The sequence below is a fragment of the Triplophysa dalaica genome, chromosome 10 (genome assembly GCF_015846415.1).
Source record: "Triplophysa dalaica isolate WHDGS20190420 chromosome 10, ASM1584641v1, whole genome shotgun sequence".
Lineage (NCBI taxonomy): Eukaryota > Metazoa > Chordata > Actinopteri > Cypriniformes > Nemacheilidae > Triplophysa > Triplophysa dalaica.
The window spans coordinates 21,354,229-21,377,687 of record NC_079551.1 but is presented as its reverse complement, the minus strand read 5'-3'; the positions used below and the strand labels follow the sequence as shown (position 1 = coordinate 21,377,687).

The following is a 23,459-nucleotide window of genomic DNA, read 5'->3' as shown; positions in this document are numbered from 1 at the left end:
GTTAAAATAATAGTCAAATTAAAAGTCTGTTTATTCTAAGTGATTTGTAACAATTGTTTATTGTTTTTATGTTATTGTTACTTTAATTAAAAAATATATATATTATAGTTTATTAGAGTTTTTTATAATTATTTATTGTTTGGTACATAAATAAAAATGTTTAGTAAAAAATATTGTCAAATTAAAAGTCTGGTTGCACTTGACATGACTTTAATTTAAAAACTGCTGATTTTAAAAGATCTGTCACAATTTTTTATTCTTTTGTTTGGTTATTGGTATTTTAAAATATATATATATTATAGTTTATTGGAGTATTTTATAGTATAATATATTGTTTGGTACATAAATAAAAAAATAAGTAAGAAAGTATTGTCAGATTGAAAGTCTTGTTGGTCTTGACACGACTTTAATTAAAAGTCTATTTATTCTAAACTGTAACAATTTGATATTGTTTTTACATTTTTTGTAATGGTTATTATATTATTAAAATAACATATATCAATAGAATATGGTAGTATCATACAGTATTATATAGTGTTTGGTTAATAAATAATTGTGGTAAAACAAAATTGTCAAATCAAAAGTGATGAGTAAAACACCCCTTTTTAAGACTTAAAGCCAATTTCTGTATTGGTTTTCAGACGACTGTTGTGATTTGTTGTGGATAGACCTAGTTTTACACATACTGTATACATAATTTTTAGAGCCACTGAACAAAACAATGTCTACAAATTAAGTGGAAACCGTCTGGTCTGTCTTTGTGATTAAAAGCATTGCCGTGTCTGTTGAGTTTGCTCCGTTGTGAAGAGGGACAGAGTGGACCCACGTATGAGTCTCTACAGCAGGTCTTTGACAGAAAGCCCATAAGACCGACTGTGAACCTCAGCACCCCCACCATAACCAACATCTCCTTCACTCTCTATGCTATATTAGGAGTGGTGAGTTAAAAATGGGCAATAACATACATTATTAAGAAATTATGAGTTATAAGATATAAGTTTTTAAACAATTATATTCAGACATTTTAGTGCAATTTGCTATTGCCCTAGTGACACTAGGATTAGGGGTGGGGTTAGGGGAGGGTCTTTAGTATTGTCTAACAATCGTACGTTTTTGTATGAATTCATACGAATTTGCCACCTCGTAAATGTACAAATTCCTACGAGATAACATTTGATTGTTATATTTACCCTTATAGTTATAGCCTATAGCCTAAATACCTTTAAATACCTTTCTTGTGTGAGCATCACATTTCTTTGAATTGCATGTCAGTGCACCATGTGAGCTTGGCCAATACCATGCAAATTTCAACATATTCATAAACATTATAAATTCAGAATAATTGTACCTAAACTGTTTTGCAGAACGAAAAGGCACAGATTCTTACCACCTTCCTCTGGCTCAGACTGGTACGTTTTTAAAGGCTATAAATGGACGTTTTCCTGACACACACATCTGGGAGACGTCTTTTTTTGACATCTGCAAGACGTATTTTTTTTATTTTTGCTCATCTGCATTACGTCTCTTAGATGTCTGCTGTCAGAAGGTCATTTATTAGATGTCTGTAAGATGCTTATAATGTACAATGTATGTAAAACTACCTTTTCTAAGACGTTTATCAGACGTGATTACAAAGCACATGTTTTCCAGACGTGCCGATCTTTAGCAGACATCTTACAGACGTACCTGTGCTTTCTTTGCTTGTGTTTTACAGTACTGGATCCATGAGTTCCTCATTTGGGATCCAGAATCGTGTGATGATGTTAAGAGAATTTCCCTTCCTGTGAAAGACCTCTGGACACCTGACATCATCGTTTATGAGTTGTAAGCGGCTCTTCTAGGAGGCTTGTGGATGTTTTACACACAACAGAGAAACGTCGATTTGCTTATAGATTTCTTTATTATCGCAGCTGCATGTAGATCCAAGAAGTTTTTGGAAAATCACGAAAAAAAAGAAACAACACTTAAAAAATAATACTATGCAACACAACTATGAGACAACTCACAACTTACTAACATAACTCATAACATTTGCTTCTGGTGTTTTTTTATCTCACGGGTGTCTAAGAGATCTCAGTTGTGATATTCTTTGTTGTCGAATCAGTCACAGGTATATCTCATTAATATTTATCTCTGTCTTTCTGCACAGTGTGGATGATGACGTGTCTCAGGCTTGCCCTTACGTTTACGTGAACCACAACGGAACCATCCGCTATGACAGGATGTTGAGGCTGGTTAGCGCCTGTAACCTTGAAATCTTTAGCTTCCCATTCGACATACAGAACTGCTCTTTCACCTTCGGCTCCTACATGCACACCAGTAATGTTTCTGCCTTCATGTGTCCTATGGCCTATATCACGTTTTATTTATGTGTGATCATTTTTTTAATTAAATTAATACACATACGAGAATATTGCACGTATTTCAGTGCCCGTATCTGGTTGAAACTCCGTCAAATAGGTCCTGCACGGTATTGCATCTGTTTAACATTTTGAAATAGGAGTCACACTGTTTTCAGACTCTTTGTCTGTGCCTATTGTATTGTAAGGTGATTAATTGGCCAAAATAGAGAGAACATGCAGTATAATAAACACACAGTTATAATATTGTGAATTATTTTGGCCATGATAATCGCGTAGTGAAAATCAGCAAACATCACACGCACATGTGTTTGCATGTAACATTAACACCTGTATTCTCTCCAGTCAGGGATGTACGTGTCAGCCCTGCCCTGTCCTTTAATGAGATGACGGAGAATTCAAAGCTATACCTGCAGGCCAGTGGAGAGTGGGAACTGGTGGTCATCTTGGGGGAAGCGAGCATTTTGAACTTCGGAATAGATGAATGGGACATCATCACTTTCTGGGTGAGAAATGAACATGTACAGACATATTTAATTCAGACACACTGAGTTTTTGGAATAGCATCCTTACTTATTGCTACTTACTATTACAGTATAAACAGTAGTATGTATGCTGTGCACATTATGCAAATTTGTGCGTAGAAACCTTCTTCACAAAACATTCTTCAGAATAAAATTCTTATCTGAATTTTAATTTAAGAAAAAAGATAGGAATGTTATGTATTCTCGAAAAAGCTTCTGTTTTTAAAACTTTTCTCAAGATTAATTTTAGACAAAAATGAAGAAGAATCAAAATTCTTGAAACAAAAGCTCTCGTAAATATCATCTTAAAATCATGGTTGTTCTTCATATCAAAGCCCAAGATGTTGAAGACATGTATTTGGTTGTTTCACGAGTGAAGTGTATTGAGCCAGAATCATAATTTTGACATTTACTTGCTATTGAGGATTTTTTATAATCCTATAATAATGATAAGGTCTAGCTCCCTCTCTTTTATTATTAAAAAACGGTGTGCTTTTTACATTTATTCTGGGACAAAGCGACTAGAAACTGACAGGGTCACAAATATTATGGGAAGTAAAGCACAAAAGGTTTTATACAAATTTTGTAACTCTTGCTATCATTTTAGCTAACGTGCGATTGTTAATGCTGTTTAACACATCACATGCTAATATATATGTTAAATAAGAATAAATGCAAATAAATGACTTTCTTACTCATCTTTTTTTCTTGTTTTCTAGTTAAAATGTCTACAAATTCTTGAAAATCAAGATGCATTTTCTTGATGAGCAAAATGACCTAAGAAAATAAGTCTTGATTTTAGCAAAATGGGTTAAGCAAAATAATCGTGAATTAAAGTTTACCTTTTTCTAAGTCACTCAATTCAAGATTATTTTTCGTAGGCAGATTTTTTGCTTGTCCTAAGCACAAATTCACTTTTCATTTTCAGTTTCCATGATATTTTTCTAGACATATGATTTCATAATAACCATGAAGTTATAATATGATATTATGATAGTTCTAAAAGCGTGACTGGCTGTGTCTGTTGGTTGGCTAAAAAGCATGAGCCAATAAGATTTTTATCATATTTAATGTTGCATTTAAAAAATGACTTAATTTAACAATCCACCTCTGTTACGATTAACCTGTCCTGTTTCTTATTCATTAGGTGGTAATAAAGCGACGGCCAATACTGTATGTGGTGAACTTGATCATCCCCAGCGCCTTTCTCATGATCATTGACATTCTGTCCTTCTACCTGCCACCACACAGCGTGGATCGCGCGTCCTTTAAAATGACCTTGATTCTGGGCTATACTGTTTTTCTGCTTATCATGAACGACCTGCTTCCCAGCACTGCTAATGGAACACCTTTAATAGGTCAGTCACACATTACACACTTGTTAGTGGCAATGTGTGAACGATATTAGACCTTTACCCACAAGGGTTTGTAAAGTACTTCTGATTGTACTGTATTACTATACAATAAATATTTTAAGACAATTTATACTAAGGTTTTATAAAACGAAATAATTACAATTTTAAAGCCCCACTGAAGTGCCTAAACATGCGCTGCTTTGGTTGTTGCAACAAAACATTTTGCAACTCTTTCTGGATGGTTCTCAACCTGTTTCACAATGTTTAACACAGGAAAATTCTTCATCACCTCCTCAGGTATCTATTTCTCGGTGTGTTTGGCGCTCATGGTCATAAGTTTACTGGAGACGGTCCTCATCACCTGCGTTCTCCATCACAACACTATGAAGTACAGGGAGGTGCCGCACTGGGTTCGAGTGTTTGTGTTTGGCTTTCTGGGCAAAATCATTTGCTACAGTTTTCCAGATGACCCTTTTTCTAACCCACCAGAGAAACAGGACACTAATCCATGGGTTACTCCGTCTTCAGAATCAACCTCCAGTCAACAGACAACCAACAGTGAGATGACATTGATAGCAATAATATAAACTGTGAGATGCTTAATGTACAACATTTAGATGCTATATTTCATTTTTGTGACCTATAGGCTCTGGAACCATGACATTGGATGTACCTGAGCTCAGGCAGATCAGTCGGGATCTTCGAGATATGCATTCGTATTTCTCTATTCTACGAAGGCAGGATCAACTACAGGACCAGTGGTGTCACGTGGGCTACATCCTGGACTTCTTTCTGTTTCGCATTTATCTGCTGATCATCACAGGCTACGCGCTTGTGATTATATGCATGTGGTGGATCTGGATGGAGCAGTAGAAAGAGGTCAAAATGTTAAGATACAATCTAAAAAAAAATCCTGGCAGCTGGGGCGTTAAAAAATTCACATAAAAGATACAATGCTTAAAATTTGCGGTATTTTTCTGTTATTTTCGGGTTATGCCCATATTTTCAAAAGCAAACTGTAACAAAAAAATCTTGTAAAAACAAATATTTTCCAGCAACTCGGGCACTGAAATAAATCGGTTTTCCCGTTTTCTTGTAAATTTGCAGTCTTTTTTAAAATTTTATTTATAATTTTTTTAAATCTGTAAAATCGGTCATGTTTTTAGAAGTTGTTCCCTGTATTTTTATTATTATACAATGTCAATAGGAAATTTTGTTGTTAAACCTTCTCTGGTCCCATTATGTTTAAAGACAACTTTCAGTTGTATGAGCTCCATTATAGCAGTAACAACTATTTTAGATACCCTTGGCCTAAAACAACATGTTTGTCTTGTCGTCTAGGATGGGGGTGGTTCTTGGCCACAATAACCTGCAACGTGGACCATTCATTATGCTAATAGCAACCAATTTTGGCTATGCAATAAAAATAAAATAATTTCCAATTTAATGAGCAACACAAAGACAATGAAACAGTCTAAACATCTTTAATAATTTGTTACATAGATATATAACAATAAGAAATTATACTGTATATTTTATTTACATTTTCTGAAATAGTGCACTTTGGCTCATTAAAAGCCCCTGAATAAAAAAGGCAATCCAGTTAATTTAACAATACACTTAAGTGAACATCAGCAGGATCAAACTGTTACAAATCTAAAGGAAAGCAAGTGTGTCCATTCATTCAGTCAGTGCATTCAAGTTATATACCTCAGAATAGCACACGGTTGTTATTGCTTCAAATATATTCACAGCAGCAAACAAATGTGATCCAGAGTACAACATTTCCAAGTTAAATCATAAACAGATAAAACTATGTAGTGAATTATAACTTATTAATGTAATAAATTCTCTTAAGCAAACAACGCTTTGGTTGACTCGTCTTCTTTTACACAAGTACTTTCATTGGACAGATATGGGTCTCACTTCAAGATCATTTCTGATTTTGGATGGAAAGTAAGATGTTGGAATGATTGATAAGTCATACATTAATACTATTCACATTTCCACGAGCATTATTAAACTAGTGCAAATTAAATATCCAAGGAATTTTTAGAACAAAGAGAAGGAAAACATACAAACAAAGTGCCATTTTTGGTAGGTGCAAAATGTTCAAGCAAAAACATGTCAAATGTAAAAATAATAGGACCGCATTCTTGAAGCAGAACAAACACTGGAATAATTGTTCGTGAAACTATTTTTACGAAAATTCATGATTCGCAAGAACAAACGTTTGGTGTTCCTTCTATTCAATTTGCACACGTTTACAAATGACTAAAATAAATTTGTCATTTTTTATTTCTGAAAAATATGTTTTCAAGAACGTGGATAATACATTTGTTTTTACTAATTGTAAGTAAAACCAAAATGTTTTTGAAAGTTAAAAACGGCTTTACAAGTGAGCAAAATACATAGTTTAAAAATTTCTAAATTAGTTTCAATATGATTTACGCAAGAGTGGTCTTACCAATTATTCACAGTATTAGTTCTGTTAGTTTCTCATCCATGATTTTTATGATGCACTGAACTAAATGTACCAATGCATATAATAATGTGCCTTATTTATAAGGTTTTATAGAGAAATTTGTTCTGTTCAAACTTAAATGAGTTTTATTGTAGCAGTGCACTTCCGTAGTAAAAATTGGAAAGCTCTTGAATAACCAACACTGTGCAAAAACCCCCATAGTTGCATTTCTGCCATAAACAAACTCCATTAAAGAGGCACATGACAGTTATTATATTACAAACAAATATGACAAACAAAGAGAAGAGGCGACAAAAACATGAATACCCATGAATGGCCCACTTTTAGGAGCATTGAGGGATGTAGGCGATAGAAGCAATCAAAATAGGGCAAATTGTAAAATGCAGAAACGCATTGTTTACACATAAAACTTCATAGCTTTGATATTCTGAAGCTTATTTTGGATGGAAATCAGGTAAGTGTTGCTGAAACCAGGCACTACATTCACGGTTTCATTGTGCTCTTAACAGGGTTTTGGTTACTTTGTGTGCTAGGTCCCGCTTGCCTGCTGCTCTCCGTCCTCCTGTTCCTCCATGTTCTTACGAGCCATGCGCTCCCTTCTCACTGCCAGTCTCTTACAGCGAGGACACTCCTTTCCACTTTTGAAACATGTCTTATGATAGCATGCACGACATTCTGTGAATAAAAACAAAAACCAGGGCTTGAATACTGTACATACTGTATACTGTGTTGTCAAAGTTGACAAAAACATTTGAATACTTTTTATTAGTTATACATTTGCAAAACCCAGTGACAAACATTAATGGTGCCTAATAATATTGATTTATGGCAAAAGTAAAACCGCAAAATGTGGAGATACGAGGTTTCCAAAGGACAGAAGTGATATCCCCAAACTGTTCTGGCCCTTTGCTGGGTCTCTCCAATAAGGTCTCACACTCACCATCACAACGCAGGCACTTGTTCAGCTCGTAGGGGAAGATAATGTCCTTCTCATTTCCACAGAACTCACAAATGAAGCCCTTGGCTTGGCAGAGCTACAGAGAAACACAAAACCAAGCAAAAGAACCAAGAGATGAAAAAAAGGAGGTTTGTAGGCGTGTTTCTGGCCATTTTTGCTAGCAATTTTGCTGCATCCACTCACAAAAATAAAGTTTTTATATATTTACGGTAGAAAATTCACGTAATATCTTCATGTAACATTATCTTTACTTATTATCTTAATGATTTTTGGCATAAATCTATTTTTTTTCCATAAAATATATTGTTGGCTATAGCTACAAATATACCCGTGCTACTTAAGGCCATGTTCAGACTTGACCTCTTTTTGACAAGAAAGTTGACATAGGAACTTTTTTTGTTAAAAAAACGCTGGCTGCGTTTTGTTACAAAATAGAAGCTGAACACCATGAATCTTCGGAGTCTGTGCACAAAGGCAGCTCAGAGAACAGATAGCAGCGTAACTGAAGTCTATTCGAATTATAAACAGAGAGCGTCTTTGCAATAATAAATATTCTGAGCTACAGAAAAAGATGGCAGCGCTGGCGTTTAAAAAAAAAATCGCTCAGGACGGTTTTTGAAAACACGGTTTAGTCCATAGGATTACAATGTAAAACAGACGCTAGGAGCTTCAAAAAAGAGGTTAAGTCTGAACACGGCCTAAAACTGGTTTGTTGTCCAAGGTCACAAATATCAATTGGAACAGATTGTAAATCAATTCCACAAAGCATTAAAACAGAGTTTTAGAACTGTCTTATTAAGGGTCATGTCTGTCCTCAACTGTCTCTCACCACACAGTCTGTGACGTGGCTGGAGCCAAGGCGGAGCAGGTCTCGTAGCCTCGGGGCTAAGCTGCCGCTGCGTACAGCGGTGAGGTCATTGAGAGAAAAGAGGTGCAAGTCTTCTGTAAGATGTCCTGGAAGCGTGTCGAACTGATCCAACACCCTGTCAACAGAATGAGGGCTTATAGGGTGATGTTTCCAAGCATCATAAAGAAGAAAAATGCAGGAAAACACTCACTCTTTAGACAAACGACAAGTTTTTAATAGATTCTTCATGTGGTTTAGCTGTTCTCTCAGTGCCTGCAACAGAAAAGATGAATTTGGTTTTAATAAACAGCTAAAACAAGTAAATAAAAAGATGAATCAATCTAATCCATAATAAAATTGGTGCTTACATAATACTTATAATACATGTCTGTGTATATAAAATATATACAGGTATGCTTTTATAAATACAAAATTAATATGCACAGTAAACAGACATTTATTATGTTAACACGAACTTCTATTTTGGATGCAATTAATCGTGATCAATCGTTTGACTTCCCTTAAAAAATATGCATTAACCAATGTTAACAAATCCTTTATGAAGAACAGTCAGAGCTGGGCAACTTCACACCAACGTTTGATATTTTGGTTATGTGTTCGTATGGAAAGTGTATATGTTCAAGAACAACAACAAAATGTGCTTACTCGCACTGTATCCAGGGCTTTCATTTTCTTGTACAGGGTGCTGTTGATGTCATGCAGGTTGAAAAGAGGGTCTCCAGCGATCTTGGCCAGTAAATCTCTAGCAAAGTTGCTGACGTAGCTTTTACTGAAGTCCCACTTCCTAAGGATCTTTCCTGGCAGCAGAGCCTGTGCGTTCTCATGACAGCACTGACAGAAGAACCGGCCCAAATACTCACAGTACCTCAAACGCTTGATGTAGTCTGTAACACGGAAAGAGTTTTCAGCTAAACGTTTAAAACAGGAATTGTATATGTACATCATCAAGCTTGGACACACTGAAATGTTTCTCATGATCATTCGATCCAAATGGGTTTTTTTGTATAAAAATATAAAGATGTTATATTCTGAAATGTCATTTTGAGACTGATTTATTTGATCTCTTGAATATGTATTATACTATTGATTTTTACTACTTGATTAACGCTAAAATGAGTAATGTGTCCTAAGGTATGGCAACACATCCATGGATTAAGATTTTTTAGGTTAAAATATATATAAACATTAGAGAAATCATCTATATGCTATATAAAGTATCTATGTTTTTATAAACAAGCCATTTTATTTTTTGCCGATACTAATACATTTGAAATGGTTCTGTGCTGTGACAAATGCGTTGTAAAAGCACAAATATTTCATGTATTATCTCATTTAATAAAAGTTTAACGATTAACAATTTACAGTAATGTTGTACTTGTAAAAAATAGTAAATGCAATAACTAGAACTAACTACCAATGAGCAATATAGCTTTTCAACTTTTTTTATCATTTGTTATCAATCATTCATGTTAGTTCCAAAGTTATTATAGTTTTGTTGTTAGTTTTATTTATATTTTTGCCCAGTCATTTTTATTGACATTTCACAGTATAACAGAGTAAAGCTTATGAAAAATACCATCAAATAAACATATTACTCCCCCACCCCTTACCCCGGCTACAACAGAGTCCACCGACCCTGAACAGTTGAGTTTTATTAATATTTTAATTTACTTCTATTTTTTGTTATTTTAGTTACATATTTTTTTGCCATTTTAACAATGCTTTTGTCATTTTATTATTTATTTTATTATTTTTATGTTGCTATATAAGATTAATTTATTTTAATTTAGTCTTAAAATGTATTTAAGTGGCAACATTTAAAATGTTCATTTAGTTTAAGTTTTTCCAATAATTATAAGGCTTTTAATTTAATCAGATTAATACCAACAAAACCCAAAACTTCTAACTGATGTATATATTGAATATGTTTTATACCTGGATCGATTCGAGTGCCGCATCCAGCACAGCGGTAGTTCTGCTTGGTGACCTCAACTTTCCTCCTGATCACACAAATTAAAAGACAAATTAAATGCGATTTTAAGGTTGATTATTAAACACACCATCGAGTGAAGGTCTTACTTTGGAGCCGGATGAATGTTGAATATGATCTGTGGTCTCGGGGGAGCCCACTCCAGATTTCCTCGGACCCGGATGCGTAGTTTGTAAATGTCTGCGTGTTCGCCGTCGTCAGGAGATATTGGAAGAGAATCTGGTATTGGAAGAAGCTTTAAAAAGACAAACAACGATAAAACTGGTTGTATGAAAATTTAAATGTAATAAAAACTGATATCAGCCAATATTAGCAAATTTTGAGATGATCTGTGCCCCTGTTGCAACACTCAACCAGCTTAGCTACATGTACTTCACGGGCTTAAGGATGGTACCTTCTGAGGGGCATCCTGTTCTGGGACCAGCCAGTCCAGCTCAGAGGCAGCAGGAAGCTGCATGCCCTCAAACTGTCGGAGGAGACCCATAGCCACTGACTCGGCTGAGTTAGACTGTAACATTGATGGAGAACTGTGCGGAGAGATATTTCATCATTCAGGGCTTTAGATTACTTACGCAACTGCACACTACTGAAATTCAAAAGATCTGAGAATCACGTCCCAATAACTAGACAACACGTCAGAGCAAAAATACTGTAAATGCTGTCATGTTAAAACAAAGGTAGAAACAAATGTAGGAGTATGTATGATATCAACATTACTTACATGGACTCTGAACTGAGGAAAGATCTACTGCTGGATGTTACACTGCGTTTGATATCCGCATCTGAGAAACATCAGATGAAACAGTTCATCTATTAATATCAATAAGAGCTGTTTAGTGATCAATATGTAGACCACCTTTTTAAGGAATATTTTACTTTTCTGTTTTTGAAATACTGTTAAATATTTAGAGTTACATTGATCAATATATATTTGTATCTTATTAACTTATTTTCTGCATATTACAGTTCAATTGCATTAAACAACAATTTATGGCATAATGTCGATTACTTGTATTTAAAGGGTAAGTTTATGCAACAATTAAAATTGCCATTATTTACTCATCCTCATGTGTTCAAACTCCTGGTGGCTTTATTTATTCCATAACTATAACACAGGCTTTTTCTGTGCGTTTTTATTTATAATTATACTGGAATGAGACATTCTCTGAAAAGATAAGCAAAAGCATTACAAAATAATTTCAAGTGACTTGTTCCATATATTCCAAGTGTCCAGGAGGCATATGAATGGCTTTGTTGAGAAACAAACTGCAATATAATTCATTAATGGATGCTTCAAATTGAACTGCATTTTTGTAATGCAATGAAATGTAATGTAATGAAAATCTGTAAAAAGAATAACAGAAAAAAATCTGTAAAATTACGAGGTTTTATATATTTAATGTGGATTGGTGATGCATCAGAGGTCATCCCTTAGTGTTCACAGGAAGAAGCACTTAAAAGAGTAGTTCAACTTTAAAATGAAAATTCTGTCAACGTTTACATGCCCTCATGTCAATTCAAACCTTTATGAGTTTCTTTCTTCCGCAGAACACAAAAGTCTTTGTGTCCATACAATAGAAGGGAATGGGGGCTGTGCTGATCTTTTGCCAACATTTTTCAAAATACCTTCTTTTCTGTTAAGCAGAAAAAGAAAGTCATACAGGCTGGAAACGACATTAATGGCGGAATTTTCATTTCGAAGGTGAACTATTCCTTTAAACACAATCGTACGTTGAGTTTTAATATGCACCCAAGGACAATTACATTTTTATTTTAATCTGGTCCAATATGGTTGTACTTTTAGTATCTTTTGAAATTAGAGAACACCGCAGAAATATGAGAATGACAGCACATGAAATGAAGATGCCAGAAGGGTTTGGATGATCAAGCAAAAGCAGGGAAAAGCAGAAACAGTCATTGCTCAAATATCTGTCAAGGTGACAACACACATCCTGACCCACAACCCATCATTCTTATTAATACTCGTTTTTTAGACACGTATGCAAGCAGCAAAGACTTTGAAGCTGCAAACATGACTTCCCATCCCCCCTTCTGTCTCTGGTACCTGAAAACAGGGACGCGAGCGACAGGGATAGTCCGATCTGAGATACCGCCAGCAGGGATTGACCTTCACTGCCATCTGAGAGACAGAGACATCGCTGAAGACACGGCCACATCCAACATAACAGTGAACTTAAAGTGATTGCTGTGTCTGTTGTCTGCTCTGTCTCTAACAACGCCTATATTCACCACATCCTCCTCCGGCTTATTGCTTTAGTGTAGAATAAAACTGCAATGACCATCCTGCTATTTCCATCTTCAACACATGAATAAATTACCAAGCACAAAATGATTAAAAGTAAAATTCATGAGAGAGTGAGTGAATGTTATCCATTAGAATCTGGTAATGTGATTACATATTTTAAATCACATGACAGGGGTAGTGAAGATTGTGGATGGATTGGATGATTATATGATCACGAACAGGAATGAAAACTTTGCGAGGCGATTACCTCGGAGCTCAATGTCCTCCACTTCTCTGTCTGAGCCGGAGTCAGAGGGGTGAAAGGAATCCTGGGAACTCCTGCGTGAGCCGGCGCTGTCAACAGATGGAACACCTGCCGAAACCAGACAAAGATAAGACATATTTGCTCTTCACATTTACAGTTTTTCAAGGTTATTATAGTTTACAGAAAATGATAGTTTGAAAACATTTCTGTTTATTGATATCAACTAAAATATTGGCCTAAAAACTATTGAAAAAAAACTCAACGATTTTAATGAACCGAATTAAAAGGCACTAAAATTATAATAATAAACTAAATATATATCTATCTTATATAGCAACAAAAAAATAATAATATAATGTCAAAAGCATACAAAAAATTGATAGGAATTTTAAATAATTTAAATTATCAATAAAAAACAATAAAACTGAGGACAAAACTGTAATACCTCTGTTCTACATTGTGCATAAATTAATAAAAAAATGATCAAATTAAATTAAATTTAAATTGAGTCATTGAAAGTGTTTTTTTTTTTCAAATAATCATATATATTTAGTGAGTGAAAGCTATTCAAATGACTAGTTTAGAACAGAGATTAAAGTTCATCAAGAACATGTTTTTAATTCAATGAGTCACGTAAAATGTCTTCCAAAATACTTATTTTCTAAAATCGAGCAAAAATTTCAAACATTTAAAATATTATTTAATTATTGAAATAAACAGGAAGTATGTATAAAAGGAAATAATGGCCCACCAACAATGAAGCCTAAACAAAAAGGTGTCGGCCATTTTGTGAAAACAAAAAAAGTCTACATTTCTACCATGATCATTTCCATTACATAATGAACGGTGAGGTGGTTGAAATGACACCAAAAGTGGCTAAATCTGTTTCTGACGGATGTATTGTGTCTGTTGGACATTGAAAGCGGACAAATGAAATATTTTGTTTTTTGAAAACTCACCGTGATGTGAAGCAGCAGTCGGGGGCTGCAGTCGGCTGCGTCGTATTAGTTGTCTGCGCAGGCGGATCTTTTGTTTGAGTTGTTGAATCTCAGAGTCGCTATCGCCCTCTTCCTCCGCCTCATCATGCGGCCTGCGCATGTTACACTTCATCAGCTCAATGGCGGCTATCAGAGACTCACAGATACTGAAGTGGGCGTTCTCCTGCAGACACATGAGTTTAAGTTATAAAGTGAACAGTATAAGACAAGAACAACAATGACTGCGACGAGGACATTTGACTTACCTTTTCCAGATCAGCACAGCTGCCGAAGTCTTGTTCTGAGAGGTAACTGATCAGACTCTGACCCTCGGAGGGTCTGCGAAATAAACCGTCCGGGATACTGGTGTCATGGAAACCATCTACAGGAACACAGAGACTTAATATATAACAATGTAACAATATACTTCCTTTACAGAAATATCAAAAAGGTATGACAATTTGGTCTAAAAGGATTCTGACTACGCTGTCATAACTTTACAGAAATGTTAACAATTGTTAGAATTTTTTTATATCTTCAATGCATTAGTGTATTCAACCTAGAAAAGACAAGTGTGATTTTTTGTATTTAAAGAAATTTCGTTAATGTTGTAAATTTAATTTTTAAACAACAGCATATTAAGGGTGTGCTTCATATCTTGATGAAGCCTGTGTTGTCATTTTTAAAATACCGCACAATTAACAAAAAATGTCCTACTAACTTCTCAAAGCTTTCAAGGTTAATCTACCGAACTCAAAAAAAATCAGTTCTGATTTACAATGATTAATTAAATGATCAAACTTCCTATTTCTTCAACTAAACCCCTTTAATGTCTTGTTCTATAACTTTAAGCTGTAAAACGAATTATACTTCCAGACAAGCTATTGTTATACAAGCATGAAATTAACTAATCTAAATACAGTTTTAAAAATTGTTGCAATGCCACTGGCAGCCACTAGTGGCACTAATTTCAGTTTTTATAGATTTTCTGGAAAGCAAGCATGCATGTACTCACTAGACTCCATATAGAGAGAACTGTGAGTGCTGCTATCACCGATCTGAGGTGAAAATGGACCACAGCTCTTCGAACATGGTGTATCCATAACCGATTCTGTAAAACACAGATACACAAGCCAGTTCAAATGCAGGTACATGATGTTAAAGAATACATCTTCCCAGTTTCCCCACCTTTCCATGAGAACAAACATTGATGAAAATGTCTAATCTGAATGGAGGAACAAAATAAACAAAAGGATGTAACCTCTTTGCCTGAGAGGTAAAACCAGAAACTTTTTTAAAGTTACTTTTATGTACATTTAATAAAATATACCAAAAACACAAATACGAAAGATTACAATTAAATAAAAACTTTTATGAATAAAAAAAATATGGAAAAATAATATAAAAGAACACGAATGGCTCACTGCTTTAAATGAAAACAGACCAAATGACATGCGAGAAACGTAAAAACAAAATGCTGCAAATAGAATTCATGCGAGGGTGTCAGAAAATGGATGGTTTGGACAAAATGCAGTTTCAAAGCACTGCAAACCTGCGACAGGGTCCTCGATAATTATGCTGATTTTCCTGTGACCCTCTCCTTCACATACAAAGAGATAGAAGAGAAAGAGAGAATAGAGTTGAAGTAGTAAAGATAGTACCCAGACACCCACAGCAAGATCAGAAAAACAGCAGAAAAATAACAGCACTTACAAGCAAGATGTTAAGATTTCATTTAAATTAATACAAATAAAAAAAAAAATCTAATTTCATTAGTGAGTTAGTGTGTTTATACTTTATATTTTCATGAAATGTTTGTAAAAACATTATGCAAATTCATATCACTTCAATAAAAGATGGAAAATGATATTTTCTGGGTACATTAAAGATGACTAAAATAAATTGATTCACTGAAATGAATCAATTCACTGAAATGAATCAATTCACTAAAATGAATCAACAGGACCCTCTGAATCACATTTTTTGCATGTTTTTTGATGCACAACTCGACACTGATTTGATGAGGTCTTCCGCCTCAAAAAACATCTTTACCCACCATTTTTTAGTTTGTGAGAGATGCCCGTATCGGACAGAGACCGTATGTGTCCCCTGGTGCTCCGCCCCATGTTCTTCTGAGCCTCTGAGAAAGAGCAACGTCGTGCTGGAGGTGGAGCCAAAGCCATGTGGGTGGAGCCCTTTGCTTCTTGGTGTTCACTGCTTTGAGTGGAGCTGGATGAGTCCCGTCGTCTGTGCTTCCCCAGATTACCGATTGCAAGATATTCTGGACCGTCATCCAGATCCGCTTCCCCGCAGTCGCGGATATCAGCCGGAGCGGGTGACGTGGGTTCTGTAAAGGCGATGTGAGGTATTCCCGTGTCCGGGGGGCTCTGATTTCGTCCACACACCCATGGCGCCCTCTGCGTGGTGGTGGACGGCAAAGAATCTGAAGACAAACACAAATGTAATGCGAATATGAGGAATGGTCACATTTCTTCACCACCGCCCACTTTCCATCACCAGAGTTTTGGCCAAACAACATGGCATTTTCTTTTTGTATGAGGTCTTTATGTGCGCAAAAAAGCCAGCGTTCACAGAGCGTCCTGTTGTTCTCGCTCTGAAATCTGCTGACCTGAGCTGTTAGTGGAGTGTGGGGTGCTGGGAATCTCCGTCAGTCTGCGGCACTGCGAGTCGTCTGCAGTTTTCCAACTTCCTGTCGCCCCTGGCAGCAAACACATACTCTGACTCTTTAGCAAACCCAGGGATGGAGACTCTTTCAAGTGCGAAAGCTGTAAACACACAAGAGATGGACGAAATTGACAAATCTGTATGTTACGATTAATTGCATCGAGAATAAAAGTTTGTGTTTACGAAAGTCTGTGTACTGTGCATATTCATTTTGTATTCATAAACACATACATGTAAATATATATATATATATATATATATATTAGTGGTGGTCATAGATTTTTTTTTTTAATCTAGATTAAAATGGCTCATTTGAATTCTGCCGAAGGCATTCAGAATGTGTGCTACCCAAATAATGACTAAAAGTAAGTCTTTGAGAACGGGTTTCTCAAGCCAGGTGGCGCATTAGACCAGGGGCTCATCTCCTGTTTCCAAAATGCATCACAAACTGCTTGAGAAAGCTGTTCTACTATGATAATTGGTGATGAAAATTAAATTATGTTCAATAAGATGAACTTGTGTTTACTTCCGCATTAGCTAAGGGATGATTTGCGTTTAGGTGGTACTTGAGACTGGAAGAGCTCCTACAGTACATTTACATTTAGTCATTTAGCAGACGCTTTTATCCAAAGCGACTTACAAAGAGTGAGGGAGCAACAAGCGATATGTCATACAGGAGCCATAATACATTAGATCTCAATACAAAGTTACTGGTTTCAACTAAAGCTAGACCACTACCTGTTGAGAGAAAGTTTTTTTTTTAAACCAATTCCGCATTGCACAAGGTGCAAACAACCTTAGTCTTGTCGATGTTTCTATTGAGAATTTTTTCTAACTTAAAAATTAATATTCCCTGAAGCAAACCCGGCGGCTTCATAGCTGCATCCATGTTAGCACGTCACGTTTGATGCGATAATTTCACAGTAACGTTATGTTGTGTTCAGACCAAACGCGAATGGCGTGTCAAGCGCGAGTGATTTATATGTTAATGCAAAGAGCCAATAGACCTACTTGCTGTGCGAATCGCGCGAATGAAGCCCTGGTTATGAGATGATGAGGCGGCTTCTGCTACCTCGAATGACGCGAATCACGCGAGTTGAAAAATCTCGTTCTCGCCCCGTACAGTGCAGTTAAGCTGGTATACATCCGCGCTAAAATATCAAGGTGAAAGTCATCATAGCTTGCGTAGTATAGACCCAGCTCCCAACCCAACTTTGAGAATAGATTAACGGCGACATTTTTTTTATCGCGCGATAAGAGTCTCACTGCGTTAACGGCGTTAACGCCCCACCACTAATATATATATATATTAAATGTTTATATATGGTTTTGTAAATATAAATAATATGTACATGCAAATATGTCCCAAATATATACATGTACAGTATCTCACAGAAGTGATTACACCCCTCACATTTTGGTAAATATTTTATTATATCTTTTCATGTGACAACACTGAAGAAATGACACTTTGCTACAATGTAAAGTAGTGAGTGTACAACTCAACACACAGCCATTAATGTCTAAACCGCTGGCAACAAAAGTGACTACACCCCTAAATGAGAACGTCCAAATTGGGCCCAAAGTCAGGCTCATATTTTGTGTGGCCATCATTATTCTCCAGCACTACCTCAACCCTCTTGGGCATGGAGTTCACCAGAGCTTCACTGGTTGCCACTGGAGTGCTCTTTCACTCCTCAATGACAATATCAAAGAGCTGGTGGATGTTAGAGACCTTGAACTCCTCCACTTTCCATTTGTGGATGCCCCACAGATACTCAACAGAGTTAAGGTCGAGAGACATGCTTGGTCAGTCCATCACCTTTACCCTCAGCTTCTTTAGCAAGGCAGTGGTCATCTCGGAGGTGTGTTTGTGGTGGTTATCATGTTGGAATACTGACCTCCGGCCCAGTCTCCGATGGGAGGGGAGCATGCTCTGCTTCAGTATGTCAAAGTACATGTTGGCATTCATGGTTCCCTCAATGAACTGTAGCTCCCCAGTACGGGCAGCACTCCTGCAGCCCAAGACACTTCCACCAACATGCTATACTGTAGGCAAGACACACTTGTCTTTGTACTCCTTACCTGGTTGCCGCACACACTCTTGACTGAGCCAAATAAGTGTATCTTGGTCTCATCAGACCGCAGTACATGGTTCCAGAAATCCATTTCTTTCATCCTCTGCAGCAATGCTGGCAGCACTCATACTACCTATCTATTACCCATATACAACCTCTGGATATGACGCAGAGCACGTGCACTCAACTCCTTTAGTCGACCATGGCGAGGCCTGTTCTGAGTGGAACCTGTCCTGTTTAACCGCTGTTTTGTCTTGGACACCATATGGTCGTGCTGCAGCTAAGTTTCATGGTCTTGGCAATCTTCATATCTCCAAGGCCATCTTTATGTAGAGCAACAATTCTTTTTTCAAAACCTCACAGAGTTCTTTGCCCTGATGTGCCATGCTGAACTTCCAGTGACCAGTATGAGAGAGTAAGAGTGATAACACCAAATTTCACACATTTGTTCCACATTCACACCTGGGACGGACCTTGTAACTCTAAAGAATCACATGACATTGGGGAGGGATAATGGCTAATTGGGACCAATTAGGATATTTTCACTTAGGTGTGTACTCACTTTTGTTACCAGCGGTTTAGACATTAATGGCTGTGTGTTAAGTTATTTTTAGGGGACTGATAATTTACACTTTTACACAAGCTGTACACTCACTACTTTACATTGTAGCAAAGTGTAATTTCTTCAGTGTTGTCACATGAAAAGATATAATAAAATATTTACTAAAATGTGAGGGGTGTACTCACTTCTGTGAGATACTGTACATCTTTGTGTATATAAATACAAAATGAATCTGCACAGTACACAGACATATAACATTATGTAACACAAACTTTTATTCTGGATGAGATAAATCGTGATAAATCGTTTTACAGCACTATTTTAGTTGTTAAGATGTAATGCTGTACAACATTATACATATGTATGTGCACTAAAACATTCCTAAACAGGTCCTTTTTACTGTTCTTCACAGTTCTTTTGGATTTTAATCCATTTAGTCTAAAACTGTGTCTACACTGGACGCAACACAACACACATCTTGTTCTAATGGCATCGCACTGCATCCAGTGTGGACAAAATTTTAAATGATATCCCTAACATGTACAATGTTATATACAAACAATGTAATGTAATTCTATTATTTTAAAACCCACAATTAGTAGAATATTATGGTATACCGTACATATCACAGTCATTCCTGCAATTTGAACTCTATGACAGCCAACTAGGTAGTATCTTGATGACATATGTTGCAAAAGAATTTCACAACAACAATTTTCAATACATCACAACAAACATATTGGCCTGTTAGGGCTAGTATGAGTTGCTGGCCTTGTTCTTGTATAGCAGTGTAATATCTTTATTACACAAACTGTTCCTGACCTTTTGTTTGCTCGGGGATTTATTAGATAAAAAGATCTGTGACAAAGAATTTGTGCCAGACGTTTAGGTCAAAAAGGTCAAAGGCCACTGCCTATTCAACCTATCAAACACAAACAAGCTGTTGTTATCTTACATGTTTCATTATGAGACCTGCATTCAGGTATAAGGATTTCTGACGATATTTTGACTTTGGCCACCATAAATCGAAGTTTGGAGATTTAAATCTCTTTAAAGTCCCTGTGAACTATAAGAGGTGATCAGTATCCTGAGTAAAATGGAATATCTACTAAAAATTGTGGGCATGGCTTGTGTTTTTTCACCATACAATTTTTGATTTCATGGTGACATGGTTCAATAAAAAGGTTTTAAACGGAAATTATATCTGAAGAATGCTGGGTTATGGATATATAATACAAATCAACAGTTCTCACCCGGACAGTGTCGATGAGGGCCAACAGTCGCGGGTTATTCTGCTCCACCGCCTCCAGACACTGGAACATTGCACTCACATGTGGCTCGCTCAAAAGGAATGCCCCATCTACAAAAGACGAAAACAAATTTTGATAAATACCATCACAATGCAACCAAAATGCTGATGTGCGGATGTTGTCGTACTGTTGTAGTATTTCTGTATATTTGCTCTGTGGTGAAGTAGCGGCTTGAGCTGTGCAGATAAGATGTGACTTTGTAGACTGTGTAAGAGCCAGCGTTCAGCTTTAAAACCCTCCCCGAAACACTGCATGCCACTGGTCAACACAGGCTCCAACTGACTGAACTGCAAAACAAATTCATTCTCATTTAAGATGGCACAACAACAGAAGTGGGAAATCTTACTCGGTTGACAAATACCTGTTCTACATGACGGGCCAGATGAGGACAGAGGTACCGCACGCACCACACAAAACGCCAGTAGTCTTTTTGTTTGTAGTAAACCTGCAGGGTGAAAGAATAAGACCGTGTACCGCAGTGGCAATTTTTTGGCCATGTGTTCGGCATGCATTGTGTAAACTGTTGTATAAGAACACGGCAACACGAAAGCATACTGCAGGTTTATCCATACTTTGGCCTGGAGTAAATCTAACATTCTTTTTGGTTAGATACGTCACATGGGTAATTTATGATCTCCCTTAGAGTACAGAAACTAAAAGGATGAAGAAATGAAACTTGTTCAATTGGCCACACAGGCTATTTGTGTCTCATACTTCCTGGTATATCATGTTGTTGTTTAGGATAATGTTCCTGGGTGGCAATACTATTTGTATACATTTTTCTTTCATGTTTTTGAAAGAAGATAGCAGTTTTTATCATCAATGAACATACAGCACCTGTTCATGTTTCAGGCCATGACCCAGGATATTATTCATGTCCTTGTGCAGGCGCTGAAGACCCCCATAGCGAGACCACACATTGGGATTGTTGGTTGACAGCAGCCCTTCAACGGTGGTCTTCAGATTAGACAGAAGCTTCCAGTGTTCCCATCTAACAACAAACACGTGAGACCAATCAGACTGGTCATACTCATAAAGTTAAAATAATAGAATTGTGCCAAAAAAAAAGATTAAAAAACTCATATTGTGCTCTTGAGAGTTAAATTGCGCTATGGAATAGTTACAACACCTTTGATATAATGAAACCATAGTTCATTTTCATAAGTGCTAGAATAAGATTTAGCAATGTTTCAGCTCTTTCCTATTGTAGAATAAGATACACAAATAAAAACATAAACAGGAAATAATGATATTTCAAACATGACATTAATGTAAAAAGTTAAATAAACACTACTATACCTAAAGAAAGTAAGCATTGAATTTGGATTAGATCTATGAAAACACTTCAAGTATTTTTATTATTATTTAGTGATGTCGTCTGGTATTTAACAGCTTGACGCGAGTGCATCACGAGACTGAAGATGTGCAGTCAATGTGTTTGCTGCTAGAACATAAGATGCTAACCAAGTACGAATCCTACTATGATTATGGCGTATTCATAAATATTTTAATGCGTCAGTAGCCTTACTTGGGAAACTTCCTGGATTTTCCGTTTTGCTATTGGTTTATTCTCATACGAACCACCGCCCACATATCAACGGTTCCATTTCGGCCAATCAGAGATCTCTATCGAGCGTAATTACAAGTCATGAGCATAGCCTTCGTTGTAATACGATGTATAAACTCACTAGCCGGCTAGCTCAATATGAATGTTTTAATCGATAACGGTGTCAGCAAACAAGAATGTTGTTAACAGATTATATATGTGCATACGCAGATATTTTTAAGAGAACGAGAAGGTGAATGAACAACATTTGGCTGAATAACCGAAACCTAAACACCTCTGTATCTAACTTAGCTGTCAAACTCAGAACTGCGATATATGTTCATTTCATTTACCTGCGCTCGCCCTCTTCCGACTCCTTCGATATTTCCATCAATGCCCCGGTCAAGTGTGATTATTTCAGCCAGATTTTGATCACAGATCAGACTGAAATAGAGAAAATCTCCAGAAAAGCAGGAGAAGGTGTTTCCACTGGGCGTCCCGCACCATAACAAGACAGAGAAATGTGAAGCCAGCGATAAAACGTTTACACGGGAAGTGCATTGCAGGAAGAGCGGAAGCAGACTTATTACATGTAATAAAAGTTTCTGATTTCATCTAAATAAAAGACATGAAAAATTTCAAAATCACAATGACATAATTTATCTTTAAAGTAACGACATAAACACTATTTAAGTTTCATATTGTTTCTGTCGTTTTTTTGGAGCTTGACAGAGGAGCTTGGAGTTAGTGGAAAGAATGAGTAAAATTATATTCTTTCATTTTTTTCTATTGTTTAATAAATCGTAACCTATATATTCTAAGCTATGTAACGTTGTATTTGATGAGTTTGGTTTGTTTTGATTTAAGCCATAATAACTAAAAAAACTAACATACAACTAACACAATAAAAACATGATGACACAATAAAAAACACATGATTTTTAGAACCCAAACTCTTAATATAGTGACCAGACGAAATACCTTCTACATTTTAATATACATTACATGACAGCCTAATGGTAGCATATTACATTTGGTATTGCTTAATTTGTATCCGGATTTCCTTTCGCATTTCACAAATTCTCTATTGTCCATTTCTATAAATGGTTAGTGTTGCAACTTCTGTTTTTAACGTGTATTCTTTCAACTGTGCTTTTTACACTCCTTCAACACATGACGGCGCTGTCCAACACACATAGTTCCGAAAGGCGATAAACTTGTTTTATAAGTAACTTCAGTATATGTGACACA

At 36.3% G+C, this 23,459-nt stretch overlaps 2 protein-coding genes across 4 annotated transcripts; one reads left to right on the top strand and one right to left on the bottom strand.

The window, feature by feature from the left end:
• Positions 1-237: 237 nt before the first annotated feature.
• LOC130429495 (5-hydroxytryptamine receptor 3A) lies at positions 238-5,112 on the top strand (the record flags this gene model as incomplete). The annotated part of the gene is made up of 9 exons (XM_056758086.1): positions 238-268; positions 772-938; positions 1,365-1,409; positions 1,715-1,824; positions 2,150-2,319; positions 2,706-2,866; positions 4,032-4,242; positions 4,537-4,797; positions 4,886-5,112. Coding segments are annotated over 9 exons (1,383 nt in total), but the record flags the coding sequence as incomplete, so codon positions are not given.
• A 595-nt stretch (positions 5,113-5,707) lies between these two features.
• On the bottom strand, positions 5,708-22,903 carry rubcn (rubicon autophagy regulator). 3 transcript variants are annotated; one of them, XM_056757950.1, is made up of 22 exons: positions 22,562-22,903; positions 21,500-21,653; positions 21,024-21,107; positions 20,790-20,949; positions 20,606-20,712; positions 16,657-16,813; positions 16,084-16,470; positions 15,580-15,627; positions 15,043-15,138; positions 14,294-14,409; positions 14,010-14,211; positions 13,054-13,158; positions 12,606-12,680; positions 11,262-11,322; positions 10,935-11,067; positions 10,630-10,775; positions 10,486-10,550; positions 9,196-9,434; positions 8,741-8,802; positions 8,512-8,665; positions 7,665-7,758; positions 5,708-7,399 (listed from the first exon to the last, which is right to left on the bottom strand). In XM_056757950.1, exons 1-22 carry the CDS (start codon positions 22,597-22,599, stop codon positions 7,254-7,256), a joined length of 2,829 nt encoding a protein of 942 aa, XP_056613928.1. In that variant the 5' UTR covers positions 22,600-22,903; the 3' UTR covers positions 5,708-7,253. The 3 variants fall into 3 exon arrangements, with proteins under 3 accessions (XP_056613928.1, XP_056613930.1, XP_056613929.1); XM_056757952.1 differs by lacking the exon at positions 12,606-12,680; XM_056757951.1 differs by lacking the exon at positions 15,580-15,627 and having other exon boundaries at positions 22,562-22,898.
• Positions 22,904-23,459: the final 556 nt, after the last annotated feature.